We start from the raw sequence: 15,151 nt of genomic DNA, 5'->3' as shown, positions 1-15,151 counted from the left end.
CCTACCACTTCACACGAGCACTACACACTCTCAGAACAATGAAACACTCTCAGAACAATGAAATAGAGGAAGAAGAAAGAAAGGGATAACTGAGGCATGGCTGATTTCCGTGTTCAACTTTTGCGGGGGTGCATTGTTATAAAAGTGGGACCATTATAATTAATGAAGTAGGTTAATGTTGTTGGCCAAAATTTATTGTACAGTAAATAAGGACAAATTTGTCATGGGGAGGTACAGGGAGTATTTGGTGGTGGTGGAGGGAGCAACACTCTTTCATTTATGGTGCATCAAATTGTTTATAAGACATGTGATTATTTTTACATTTTTATAATATTTTATTGTTTACTTTTATAGTCAAAAATACTATTTTAATATAATTATTTTTATTTTTTAACTCATTATCACAAGTATAATTCTATCATTACAATTGTTAAAAAAAATCATTTACTATAATATAATAATTAAACATCATTGTCATAAATCTTGTTTATCAATTGAAAAAATCAAAATATTAAAGATATATGCTAACTTTCAATTACTATTAGTTTAACTTTTGTGTTTTCATTCAAGTGGTGTATTATGATTTTTATTAATGTATAAAAAAAGATATTTTATTAAAAATTAAAGATTAAAATAAAGAGACATTTAAAATATTTTTAAATTTAAATATCTATTTTCTTTTTGTATTATTTTTAAATTTTATCAATTTTGTTTCATTAAGGTTTGTAAATTTTTATAAACTTTTTTTTCATATGAAATTTTATTTGATATTCTAATTTGATATGTAGACAATTACATTTTCTTTTCAAATATTTAATATTAAACTAAACAAGAATATGTCTCTGTATTGAATATTTGATAATATCCTATTTTCTTTACAATTTTTTATTATTTTATAAATTTAATTAATTGATATTGAAACTTTAAGAAATTATATACATGCGTGTGTTTTGATGTATAACCATTATTTGATACGAGTAAAAATAGGACAAAAAATTCATATTAGTTAGAGTTAGATATAAAAATGAAAATAATTTTTTTTAAGTACGAAGATGAAATATCTAAATTTGTCCTCATCCCGCCCATGGCCTTCCTACTTTGATCGTTACTTTATAAATTGTGGTGCGGGAATTAAAATCTGCTAAAAGATTAAGGTAATAATAAAACCTTAATATTAAAATCGCGCTAATTATGGTTATAACTTTGACCGTTCGTTATATCTCATTTCAATGATAATTAATCATCATTAATAGAATATTCTAAATTTAAAAGAAAATATCGCCTATAATAATTATTACCTCAACTATTATCGTATTTTTAACTTTCGATGGCAGTCTTCATGTATTGTTAAAAATATTTTGCTTTTAACAACGACTACAACATAAATAGCTGAATTTTTTTATCATCGATAAAACAAAATTTATCGTTAAGTGTTTGTTTCTTGTTTTTTACCACAAGTATAATTATTTTATATACATGTTTTTTTATTTCATATTTATATCTATTTATTTGTAATTGAATTGAGTTAAAATATAAGTCATATAATTCCTACTATACTTGTTTTATCATGATAATTTGTGCTTCTTTAATCTCAATTTTAAAATTTTCATTCAATATTTCGTATAAAACACTTTTTATTCTAGACTTGATAAAATATTGAAAAGAGTCTCATCTAACCGATGACGTTTTAAAAATGAAATTGACGTTTCATTCAAAGCAACATTTGTAAAATTCAAAGGTGAATTAAGCATAACATTATTATTAAAGAGCACTACAACTATTTTTATAATTATTAATAAAATTTTATCGATGAAAATAAATAAGTAGATAATATCACATCGACATATTTTATAGATAGATTTTAGAATTTTAATTGCTAACGAAAATATTAGTTAGTAATAAATTCATCTATAAGATTTTTTTATAAATTAAAATTTGTATTATTGATAAATATTTTTATATGGATATTTATAATAAAATGAGTGACAAATTTCTCACTAAATTCGTTAAACTTTTTTATAAGAAGATAAAGATGAAAAGAAAAGGAGAATAAGTGAAGGAGGAGACAGAGAAGGAGAAGGAGATAAGTCAATTCGATGGCAATGACGATGACAAAGTTGCAACGATGACAAAGGTGTGATGACGACAATAATTTTAGTTGGAGTTGGAGGAGAATATAAAGAATAATGATAGAGAAGAGGAGGAGAAATGAGAGGAAGAGTCGAGACCACCAATGCAACAATGACAATGATGACAAGGGTTAAGGCGCAAAGACGATCGTGGATGAGATGGGGAGGAGGAAAGAAGGAAGAAAAAGATAAAGAAGAAAAAATAAGGAAAATGAAGAATATTGGGAGGAAGAAGAAGAAGATTCCAATCACGATATTTATTAACAAATTTTACTACAATAACAAAAATTTATCAATAATTACCAACATATATTTATCGCAGCGATCAAAATCTATCAATAATTACAAATGGATTTGAATTCATCAATAATCCATCGATAGAATTTATAGATAATCCCTTTACTCACAGATTTTTGGTCTTTGGTAAACTTGAATTATCAACGGATTTTGTCCATAGATAATTATAGATTTTCTTGTAATGAAGTAACTACTTAAATTTGATTTTGTATTAATTAATTTTTATGAATGCCAGATTAATTTTTTTTTAATTTATACAGAACAAAATTGTAATTTAGTCAAGTTTTCAAAGATTATAAATAGAAAAACTAATCAATTCATTTTTCATTTCTTAGAAACTATTATCTCTCTAATTTATTTATTTCAATGATTTTTCCTCTAAATCCAATCCCCAAGCTAGAAGATAATAACGTATAGATCAATCTTAACTAATTAAAAAATAATCCAAGTAACTTTTTCCCCTTTATATATAAAGTTTAATATCATTGTTTATTAGGTACGTAGAGATTAGAGTGATTGCATGTGTGATACATAAAAAAAAGAAGATGAATTTGTATTGGTATAAGTTTATAGTGTTTTTTTTTTTCATGTTTTAGTAAGACTTTCTAAAAGATAGCTAAATCATTCTTAAATTTTCTTTCTTTCAAAGTTATTTTCTTAAAAAGTGGAGAATTTTAAGGTAAAAAACTTATTTATTCAACTAGATAATTTGAAATTTTAAGGAAATTTAGATTGAAGGATATGATGAATCTGAGTTAAACTAAGTTTCATGTTTTGAAAATGTGTATTCATAAAATTTACAGAAATCTTATTATTAAGAGATGTATTTAACGTTGCAATGATGAGAGTAAAAGATAATTTAGTCTTCAATGGAAGTATAACGTTTAGGTGTCATATGTTTCTCAACCAAGTAATGTATCACTTAAATAGTGAAACATAACTTTTACATGACAAATCCATGTTTATTTTTTTTTCTCATTTTTGAAAGAATATCACTAAAAGAATGATACTTATTCAAGGGATATTCTTATTAATTATAAATCAACTTTGTTTGTTTTAAATAACTTACTTGATAATGGTATATGAATAGTATGATATCTCTCTTAATTTTTGAAAATAATAAAGTGCAATATAATAAAATTTAAATGTAGTGAATATGTATTTGATTTACAAAAGTAGTTCTAAAGTAGTAATATGACCTAGTTTGAATAAAGTTATTAATAATAAGACATATTGTCAAAACCCATTAAAATCCATCAAAACCCCATCTTAATGGATTACATGTGTCAAGGAAGGGAGGTGGAAATCAGAAAGTGGAAACAAGTGGCTGGAGGAGAATGGACGTTCGTTTTTGGTGACGGCAGTAGTTAATGTCAAATTTTCAAATGTTGTGCCACTTCTCTGCATGCTTGCCTTCTTCTCCAAATCTCTGAAACCATTTTCTCCTCCTTCTCTCTAAGATTTCTTCATCTTCTATCTACGAAATCTTACCCTTTTCTTCCTCCGATCATCAAACATACCACACCTGAACATTCCCGGCGTCGAGGGCGTTCGTTTGAACCGATCAGTTTTCGATTCCGAGTTGGTAAGTTCATCTCTCCCTAAGCTGTGTGGTTTCCTGGACATGCAAACCAAGCTCTGGTTTCATGTGTTGATCACTCTTCTAAAATGAGTGATTCTGATAGTGTTTTGATCTTTAATTGATTTAGTTTCGGAAGTTGTCGAGCGTTGGGGGTAGAAGGATTTGTAGAGGTGAACCAGTAACCATATCAATGAGCGTTCGATCATGTTAAGAGGTAAGGGAAGCTTATTTAATTTAATTTTATTCTTACTTGGAATGATGGCATGTTTGTGTGAATATTGGATGAAATATGAAGTATGATTGTTACTATATTTTGGCTGTATGTATGTATAGAGATAAATGTTGAGAAATGTATTAATAAGAGTATGAATTTTGAGTATGTATTTCCATATGAAAATTGATGTTCGTCACTGAAGGTCATTGACCATTCAATTATACAAGCGTTCGTTCTCAGTAGCGTTCGCTCTTAATAAGTGTTTGGTATTAGACCAACGCTCGTTCGATATAGTGTTCGGTTTTCTTGTGGACTCGGTTGGAACTGGATTCTTTTATTTGGAGAGAATTCTAGTTGAAGACTAGCGTATTCGTTTCGTTTTGTAATATTTGTACTTAAGCGTTCAACCAAGGATATTCGTTCCTTGGTATTTGATTATAAACTTCAGTATATCTATATGTATTTGTATATTTCGTTCGTTCTTGAACATTAGTTAAATGGTATCTTATATTTATCAAGCCTTTATTCTATAAGTTAAGTAGTGCTCGGTCTTACACCAAGCGCTCGTACTAAGTAGTGCTCGGTCTTACACCAAATAAGTAAGTGCTTGGTCTTACACTAGGCGCTCATTCTCATTTCCGTAATCTATCTTTATAATAAGAGCGTTTGTCCAAACTCAATAACGTTCGCTCTCTACAGTGCCCGGTCTTCGACTGACATTCGGTTTCTTGATGCTTAACTCATTAAGAAGCTAAGTATTTATTGGCGTTCAGTTTCTTCATATGATTCCGTCAAGTACTATTAATTGATGTCCTATAGTATCTGTTTTAATTGGTTTCGGCCTAGAGTCTTAGTACTCGGCCTAGGCTTTACGATGTTCGGTTTGAACTCTCAAGAGTCAGTTCATTCTGATATTCCATGATTATTCGTTCTCACGTAGAGAAGGGTAAGTCATGTGTGGGAATGGCAGAAGGTCCTAGTCCTTATGGTTAATTTGGACAGATAGGACTAACCTCGGGTGACAGCTGTTGAGGGTATCCCAGTTACTACATCACCCGAGTGCACGAACGTCGTAGCTACACATAATTCATACAGTCCGGACAGGCAGAGTCTAGTATTAGGCTTTGCATGAAAGAGTTAATGATTTATCTGATTAAATTGATTGTGTGAAATATATGCTGATACATGAATTAAATTACATAAGCTTACCCTATTTGCCTGTCTTGTCTGTTTTATACGTTCGATTATTGTCTTGTCGCAATGATCATTCGTGTCGATGTGAGCAGAAGGAGAAGAGCAGCTGGAAGAAGAAAGTTTGGTCGAGGTAGAAGTTAAGACCGAACAGTAGAACCGTTCGGTCAGTAGTTAGTTTATTGTACGATGACCGTTCGATCATCTTTTACTTTCTTCTTTTGTATGATCGTTCGGTATAGGTCTTTTGTAAACCATTCGGTCTAGATTGCTTATTTGTACAGTTTTAACCTTCTCGTTATTTTATAAGGCCGTTCGGCCATAAGCGTACGTCCTATCTTTTGTAAGACTGATCTGTAGTATTATTAACATGTGATTATTCTATTATATAGTTTTATACTATTAGGATGTTACACATTCCCAAATTAAAAAAATTGAGATATTATAGATAACAAATCCATGGAACATCTTGTATTGTTACTTGGTAAATATAGAAAGTACGAAGAGAAACTACTTTGATTCTTTAATTATTATGTGAATAAAGATAAGTTATGATATTTAGATGTTAGTTTTTTGTGCATGAGATTAATATTTCTCATGAATCCAATTAAATTCATTCAATTGTTAAAGGTTTTAAATTAGGTAAAAAAATATTAGTGAGAACTTGAGATATAATTAATCACATCATTATTTTAAATGAAGTTAAAATATATGAGTGAGAAATTAACCTATAATTTATTATATCATTGTCTATAATGATTTGATGTTGTAGAGTAGTTTTGAAATTTATATATAGATATATCAGACTTTATTTATGTTAATTGACTTTCTTTTTAGGTTTAATCATTCACTAAGTCCCTATTTTCGTATGGAGTCTCAATTTAGTCCCTTTCTTTCTGGAAATATCAATTGGGTCCCAAATTTATGAAAATTGCAACAAATGGATCCTTTCCGTTAAATTGTGTCCAACGGCGTTAGGGTGTATTTGACGTGGCACGCTGTTATGAACTTCTTATCTGACGTGGTTGATTCAAGCAGTAGCAGTGAAGCACGTGGATATTTAAATTTTTTAAATAAAAAGAAAATAATTGTTTTAAACCAAAATGGGATTATTCTGAGTGCAGTAAGGAGAAGTGCACAGATCAAACACACTATTAGGAATTAGGGATTGGGATTATTCATGGACAAGCTTCTCACCTTCGCCACTCCTCTCCATTGATGATGCACTGTTGCAATCACCCTCAGCTTCAACTCCAGGGATATATTTTGCAGTCACACAAGCTTTTCTTTTTCCCTTCTTATCAACACCAAGCTTCTTGCCGCTTTTGCCGCTTTTGCAATCACCCTCAGATAATTCATCCATCTCAGTCTGCAACTTTTGCCGCTTCTCTTCAACCCTACAATCAAAATCAGAACAAATTAAACGAGTCTTCCTCCGCATTCCAGAACCCCTTCTTCGATTCGTTCTCGTAAGCTTCCATTGTTGCAAAGTTTAAGCCTTTCTCTTGTTTGCTGCAGTTTTGAAAGTGATCCCTAATTCGATCGACACAAAACTTGAATCCCCTTTTAAAATAATTCTTTTCTTTTTACTTAAAAAATTGTAAATATCCACGTGCTTCACTGCTACTGCTTGAATCAACCACGTCAGATAAGAAGTTCACAACAGCGTGCCACGTCAAACACACCCTAACGTCGTTGGACACAATTTAACGGAAAGGATCCATTTGTTGCGATTTTCATAAATTTGGGACCCAATTGATATTTCCAAAAAGAAAGAGACTAAATTGAGATTCCATGCGAAAATAGGGACTTATTGAATGATTAAACCTTCTTTTTATAAGTGTAACTATTGTCGGTAGTAGTGTAATAAAAAATAATAGTCTGGGTTTGGATGTGAGTTTACAATGTACTTACGAGTTTCATCTAATAATTTTAGTAAAATGTACATTATTATTATATACGTTTTATAAATTCAATAGCTGCCTCCGCCCAGCTTCATGAGCACAGATAGATGCTTCATAATGCCAAATATAGTTTAGAATAAATTCTTAAAAGAAGTTATTTATTAAACTTAATAGGACTTTACACTATACAAATGTAAAAAATAATTAATACAAGTAAAAGTTCCACTACTAGTCCCCTTATAGAATTTTGCAGAAAATATAACCTCGTTGCATTTAAATTTTTTTATATAAATTGATAATATAATACAGATAAAATGCAATTATTATATAGTTTGAGAAGTAAAATATAAACAAATGACGGTGAAATATACAGGGTGGTAAAGTGAATTATACGTAAGACATTAAAAATAGAAATAATTTGAGTACATGATTGTTATATAAAATAAGGATAAAATATAGTAAAAGTTAAATGTTATATTTTGAAATAAATTTATTGAAAGGGTTGTTTTGTAGTTGTGGGATGAAAATGGTGTATACATCAACATCAAGTAATTAAGGCGAGTGAATGAGTTGTAAATTATGAGACATCATAGTTAAATAGATTTTGTCGTGGTGTGATCCATGTTAACAGGATTAGGCTGTTCCAAGTAACAACACTCAACTCTTCTTCAACTACTATTTCTTCTCAATCTAACCAAACCAAACTTTTCTCATCTTTCATCCATATATAATTATTTATATTTATATACATCTAAAAAATAAAACTCACTAATATTAAGAGTCTAAAGAAATTATAAAAATGTATAAATGTATATATATTTTGTAATTCCTCAACTGTCTCTAGGTACAATTTGTCTTTTTCTTTATTAATGTTCCTTCAAGATGGACCTTCTTGGCAGTATCACTTTACGTGCAGGAGAGAATTGGCATAGAATAAGAAACCTAAGTCCTTTAACTCATTAATATATAATTAAACATATATAGGTGAAAAGTATGATGAAAGAATAAGAGTAAAGCAAGAACACAATTTAATACCTTCATCAAAGCTAAGACTATTATTATATTATTTTGGTACCAAGTAATTGAGTTAGACTTTAGACCTCTTTTAATTGCATTTATTATACTCGTTTTCAGATTTTAATTTTCAAAAACATATTTATGAAGTATTAATATAATATGGTGTTCAACAAAGTCGAAGACAATTTCGCTCTAAGGATAGAGAGATTCCCGGAGAACCATGCGTGGGCTTAATATTAAACCATTCATAATCTCAATTAATTAATGCATCTTTAAATCTTAATCACGATATCTTCTAAATAAAAAAAGTAATGATCCGTGCAAGACAACTCAGCCCCTCTATATTGTTTTATTCAAATTATTGGACGAAAATCGAGAAGGAGAGAGATTAATGTAATGATTTAGCACCATTTCAAGAACAACTTCCTAGTATTATAAAATGTGGGTACTATGTCTTAAACTAATAATTTTGATTAAATAGTTTTAAATAAAGATGATAATTAACACATTAAAGTTATGTATTTATTTATGTATGTATTTAAATACAGGAATAAGATACAGCTGTATTTATAACATTGGCCTTCTCATATCTGTTGTGTATTTTAAGTTGGTCACGCCACGCTAAGATATGAAGGTCCATTTAGTTATTTGCCATTAGGATGAAGTACTATTTTTAGAACTATTTAATAAAAAAATTATATATTTAATCAAATAATATGAATGAGTAATTACTTCTAAGTGGAAAGTGAGTAATTACTTTTAAGTAAAAAAATTATATATTTAATCAAATAAAAAAATTATTTTAATTTAATAAATAATAAAATAATCTAATAAAAAATGACATTAAAAATTTATATTTGTTAAAATATTTGTAAGATGACAAATGAGTAAACAATAATGAAAAATTTATCTTAAATAAGTTTCTTAAACTCTGTTTGTGAAGAGCAACCATATCTGATGTTTTCAAAATAATACTCTGCTAAAAAACATCTTAAATGTCTATTTAAAAACAAAAAGTAAATTTCGCAATAAACTTAGTGGTCAAGAATGGTTTTATAAATATTAGAAAGGAAGTACCCAACATTGTATTTTGTTGACTAAAGTTTTAATCTTCAATAATTTAATTTTGTGTATAATAAAAACAAAAATGTTCATTATTTATACATTTTAAACTAATGATTTGCTAGCTTTCTTAAGAAATAATAGTAATATATATAACAAAAAGACAGCGTAAAAATTGTCATTCAGTGCAATCCTACACAAGCCTAAGGGAGTCATGTGCGCTTCATTTTTTTTTTCTTCTTCTTAATTTTCGTGTTTCTCTATATTCTTAAATAATAGTTTATAAACATATCCTTATTTATAATTTATTTCTCAACGCTAATCAATTGTTGGTTTCTTAAACATGTTTTTTCTCCTTGAACGGATCATGTTGGATGATGATGGTTTGAAATTGATTTTTTGTTGATGTTAATATTGCTACACTGACATAATATTATTAGATAAAAGATATTGAATAAAAATAATAATTAAAAAATGATGGAATGTGAATTGTTTTTAGGGATGATAAAGTTGAAGTATGATGATTATGTTGCATTTATTTGGTTGGTTAAGGAGAGCAATAATTATGGAAACATAGGAGACTTAAATTGATGGAAGTAGATTTTAGGATTTGAAGAGGAACAGGAACACTGGTATGATAGCTGGCTCATTCATATCATACTTGTACCATCGATAAGATAAATAATGGAATCGATCATTAGAATAGATGCTACCCTCATTAAAAAAGTGGGCCACATTACTTACTTCTCTCATTAATCACTTCCATATAACTCTCTTCTTTTCCTGCAATCTATATTTCCTTTTTCAAACACTTCTTCCTAAAATAAACTCATCAAATTTAAATATGTCAATCTAAATTTCCGTAATCTTCACTTAGCTTCATTAATTCTAAAAATACTGTTTTACTGTCAAAATAAACCAACATCTCAGGGCTACAAGAATGATTGGACGGCTATGATGTCATGATTTCCGGACTTCCCCTCAGACATCCTTTGGATCGGATCCAAATAAGAATAGCCTGTTTAATTGTAAATACAATTAAAACAAAAAGATACATTTATTGTTTAATCAGTGTAGTATTCTTTTTTAAGTTTCTTGCTTCTTTATAAGGGAAAAGATTGTGTTAGAACTCAGAAGTTCCTCAAAATTCTTTTCCTTTTTTGCTGGTTTATCCCAACATCAGAAATTGGTCCAGGAAGGTAGGAATCTCATTTTTCTCATTGTTTTTTCTTTTCTTGTTGGTTGTTGTGGAACATATGAGGCATTGGTATTTAAGGAATGGATGTACATTTTTTTTAAATCGTTTAATTAAATTTGAACTTTTATCTCAATAATCACCGTTGACTTTTGAAATAAACTTGTAAATGATAAAGTGAAAAACCATTTTTCACCAAATAAACTACGGTGAAATATAGTTAGGTTTTGATAATTTGAAAAACTTATTGGAAAATGATCTCCCATGCACATGGTGTGGTTGAATGTAAATTGAAAAGAAAATATTTGAATGATTTAGAATTTCAATGGAAGGGCGTGGAAAAGAGTGAAGAGTTGCAGGCGAAAATAATATAAAAATGAAAAAAATATAAATAATTTAGAAGTGAATTAATGTGATGGTGAAAATGTGGTCCCTGGTGCATCCATCCATCACCATCTCTGGAGATGAAGCCATGCAACGGGAATCATGAGATTCCCTTCCACACCCATTACGGTAGGCATGATAACACCTCATCAAACCACCAGGACTCGTCTCGTCTCAACGGATAAGACCATCATCAAACGCAGCCCATCCAACGACTCCAACTCACTCCTCTCCACGTGTCCCTTCCACACGCACCCGATCTTACACCCTTCTCAAACCTCCTCTCCACCCCACCTATTTAACCCTAGTTACTTTCTAACCTCTCTCGGTACAACACAAACTCCTTATCCTCCTCACCCTCATTTTCTATTTCTCTCTCCCTTTTCTCTCTCTGTCTCTGCCAACTACAAACAACTACACAGCACAACCTCGCTATTCCAATGGGGTCTCAGATCTAGACGCCGCTCTGTTTCTGGTATTCCTGTTCGTATTGTTGCTATTGTTGTTCGTCTCGCTTCCAGAACCACAGCGTTTTGGGTCATATTCCATTCGACATGCGGCCCAAACTAGCCTACTCCTTCCCTGAGGAGGTGCTGGAGCACGTGTTCTCCTTTATCGAGTGCGATAAAGACCGTGGCTCGATCTCCCTCGTCTGCAAGTCCTGGTATGAGATCGAGCGTTGGTGCCGCCGGAGAGTCTTCGTCGGAAACTGCTACGCTGTCTCTCCGGCCACCGTTGTCAACCGCTTCCCCAAAGTGAGATCCATCACCATCAAGGGCAAGCCGCACTTCGCGGACTTCAATTTGGTCCCCGAGGGTTGGGGCGCTTACGTCGGCCCTTGGATCAAGGCCATGGCGGCTGCCTACCCCTGGCTCCAGGAGATCAGGCTTAAGAGGATGGTCGTCACCGACGAATGCTTGGAACTTATCGCCAAATCGTTCAAGAACTTCGGAGTGCTGGTGCTCACTTCTTGCGAGGGTTTCACCACTGATGGGCTTGCTGCCATTGCCGCCCATTGCAGGTTTCACTGCTTATTCTTTTGTTTTTCCCTTTCGGTTTGCAAACTCAATTTCGAAGTGAAATGTTGATGATATTGGTTTGATGATTACTTTTTCTTTTAGGTATTAAAAAGTTTAAGTAAGGATCCGAATGGAAAATGTTTGAAAATTATAAGAACTGTTCATAAAGGAGGAATTTGTTTTCAAGTCATTTTTTTTAATGTTTTGTAGGAGTTTATATTATTACATGGTGGGAAGTTTTTGGGGAATCTGATAGAGTTGTTTGCTACTTTTTTTTTTCTGTTTTTGATGTGTCAGTCTTCTTAATGACAATGACTGTTGTATTTGTAATTTGGTTCAGTGTGATTCTGTTGACCGCATTCTGTATTTTGTCTAAATGGATTTTTTTTTTCTGAACATTGTTCTGATAAATCCATTGTGTGGTAATAAATTGTAGGAATTTGAGGGAGTTGGAGTTGCGGGAGAGTGAAGTGGAAGACATTTGTGGACACTGGCTTAGCCATTTTCCCGATTCGTACACATCCTTGGTTTCCCTTAATATTTCTTGCTTAGGCAATGAGGTGAATTTGTCTGCCCTAGAGCGTCTGGTTAGTAGGTGTCCCAATCTGCAGACTCTCCGCCTCAACCGTGCTGTGCCCCTAGATAAGCTGGCCAACCTTCTTCGCGGAGCTCCTCAGTTAGTTGAGTTAGGCACAGGAGCCTACACGAGTGAGATGCGGCCGGAGGTCTTTTCAAACCTGGCTGAAGCATTTGCTGGGTGCAGGCAATTGAAAAGCTTGTCAGGATTTTGGGACGTGCTACCCTCCTACCTTCCAGCTGTTTATCCTATCTGCTCCAACCTGACATCACTAAACATGAGTTATGCAACTATTCAAAGCCCTGATCTTATCAAGCTTGTTAGTCAGTGTGAAAATTTACAACGGTTATGGGTAAGTCTGATCTATACGGTGTTTCCGTTCTTATTGCATGTTTGTGTTTGTATCTTTGTTACTGTTGCAAAGCAGTGCTGTAAATTCCCATGCTGATGATCGGAAGGTGTTTGTTGAATAGGTGCTGGATTACATTGAAGATGCTGGCCTTGAAGTGATTGCTGCATCGTGTAAGGATCTGAGGGAGTTGAGGGTGTTTCCGTCTGATCCATTTGGGTTAGAACCAAATGTGGCATTGACTGAGCAGGGCCTTGTTTCTGTGTCTGAAGGCTGCTCCAAGCTCCAGTCCGTTCTATATTTTTGTCGTCAAATGTCTAATGTGGCCTTGTTTACAATTGCCAGGAACAGGCCTAATATGACTCGTTTTAGACTGTGTATTATTGAGCCGCAAGTTCCAGACTATCTTACCCAAGATCCTCTGGATGCTGGTTTTGGAGCTATTGTAGAGCATTGCAAGGATCTTCGTCGCCTTTCCCTTTCCGGGCTTCTCACTGACCGCGTTTTTGAGTATATTGGGACTTACGGTAAGAAGCTTGAGATGCTTTCTGTGGCTTTTGCCGGAGATAGCGATTTGGGACTCCATCATGTGCTGTCTGGGTGTGACAACCTTAGGAAGCTGGAGATCAGGGACTGCCCCTTTGGTGACAAAGCCCTTTTAGCCAATGCTGCAAAGCTGGAGACAATGCGATCCCTTTGGATGTCCTCTTGCTTGGTGAGTTATGGAGCATGTAAACTTCTGGGTCAGAAAATGCCGATGCTTAATGTTGAAGTGATTGATGAAAGAGGACCTCCAGATTCAAGGCCGGATAGTAGTCCTGTTGAGAAGCTATACATATACAGGACTGTTTCTGGGCCAAGATTGGACATGCCAGGCTATGTATGGAGAATGGAAGGCGATTCTGCATTAAGAATTTCTTGAGTGATTTTGCTGTGGAACGAGCATGGAATTTATTATGACAGTTTGATGTGAGGGTTGTTGATGCAGGTACATGCCTAGAACTGTTGCTGTTATGGTTGGTGTTTGAGCTAGGTACAGGAGGAGGTATATAATATGAAAAGGCTGGAGCTCGATAGCCATTCGTTTTACTCTTTGGCTGAGCAACGAGACACCAATGCTGATAAAGAGATCGGAACCTTGTTGTTAGATGTGGCATAGGATAGTTTTTATTATTTATGGACCTGTGCATACTTTTATATGCATGTTACCCCGCTATTCTAAAATATCGGTGGACTTTGTTATTATCATTAAAAATTATGCGGTGGGAAGGAATAAAAAAACTTGGGAACTATATTCTAATGCAAACCTTATTTGTTGTTTGCAACAATGTTGAAGCATCTGATTTAATTATGCCATGTTTTCTTTTGTTCTATTCAGAATCGATTGGTGCTGTGACAACAGAGTCTCCGCATGTGAATGGAGAGAGAAATGGCTCAACTAGTGGAAAGGTTTCTGCATTTTAAATGTGCGGTTCCAGACTTTCGATCGATTTTTACTTAAATATGCATTCAATTTCATTTTGGTTGCCAACGCCAGGCTTTGTGATAACTTTTTTCGTTCAAGAGAATCGTTAAAGCTGAAGATAGTAGTATTACACGCAAATTAACCCCAGTAAAATTCACCTGTATGCTTGTTCTACTGAGGTACCGGTGATGGAATCGTCGTTAAGATGAAGTTCTCTCAAAAGTTTTCGAGGTTTGTTAGCTTTTGATTTTGAAAGATCGATTTTATAAAATAATAAAAGCATAATTTTAAAAGTATAGTAAAATAGTTAACTTTTTAGAATGAAATCTTTCTCTGAATTATTTTTCATATATGCTATGTAGTCTCTAAAATCTTAAAAGTAATAGGATTTGTGAATTGGGGTACAACTTCTCTTATAACAATATTAAAACCAATTCGTATTTTGTAAAAGCAGTTGGTGTAGATGAAAAAGGAGCATTATTCTGGTTGTGATGGGCGAAGTACTTGTTGAGCGGCGGTGCAGACCTGTCATCAAATTTGAAAACCTCGTATCCCTTTCGGTCATAATCTCGTTGCTGACTTACGGTGTTTGGACATTTTTATTTTTTATTAGAATTATTTTGTAATAACTTTATTATTATAAAATCCTTTTTTAAAAATGAGCTGGGAAAAAATAGAAATAAAAAGAGTAAAGAAAAGTACGAGAGATTCGGTGACATAGGATGGGTTAATCAGCTTTTTCTCTGCATTCACCTCCGTTACTATT

The 15,151-nt window shown here is 32.6% G+C and overlaps 1 protein-coding gene across 1 annotated transcript; it reads left to right on the top strand.

Moving 5' to 3' along the window:
• Nucleotides 1-11,299: 11,299 nt before the first annotated feature.
• On the top strand, nt 11,300-14,226 carry LOC124843890 (protein TRANSPORT INHIBITOR RESPONSE 1-like). Its single transcript, XM_047320726.2, has 3 exons — nt 11,300-11,996; nt 12,431-12,923; nt 13,045-14,226. Exons 1-3 carry the CDS (start codon nt 11,530-11,532, stop codon nt 13,840-13,842), a joined length of 1,758 nt encoding a protein of 585 aa, XP_047176682.1. The 5' UTR covers nt 11,300-11,529; the 3' UTR covers nt 13,843-14,226.
• Nucleotides 14,227-15,151: the final 925 nt, after the last annotated feature.

This window comes from Vigna umbellata, chromosome 8, assembly GCF_029865625.1.
Source record: "Vigna umbellata cultivar VRB3 chromosome 8, Vumbellata_1.0, whole genome shotgun sequence".
Classification (NCBI taxonomy): Eukaryota; Viridiplantae; Streptophyta; class Magnoliopsida; order Fabales; family Fabaceae; genus Vigna; species Vigna umbellata.
Note: the sequence above shows the minus strand (reverse complement) of the source record. Positions and strands in the feature narration are given on the sequence as shown.

Coding starts and splice junctions, on each gene's coding strand:
- LOC124843890 (XM_047320726.2), top strand. CDS start 11,530: ATGCGGCCCAAACTAGCCTACTCCTTCCCTGAGGAGGTGCTGGAGCAC. Junction 11,997..12,430: donor GCCATTGCCGCCCATTGCAG/GTTTCACTGCTT, acceptor AATAAATTGTAG/GAATTTGAGGGAGTTGGAGT. Junction 12,924..13,044: donor AAAATTTACAACGGTTATGG/GTAAGTCTGATC, acceptor TTTGTTGAATAG/GTGCTGGATTACATTGAAGA.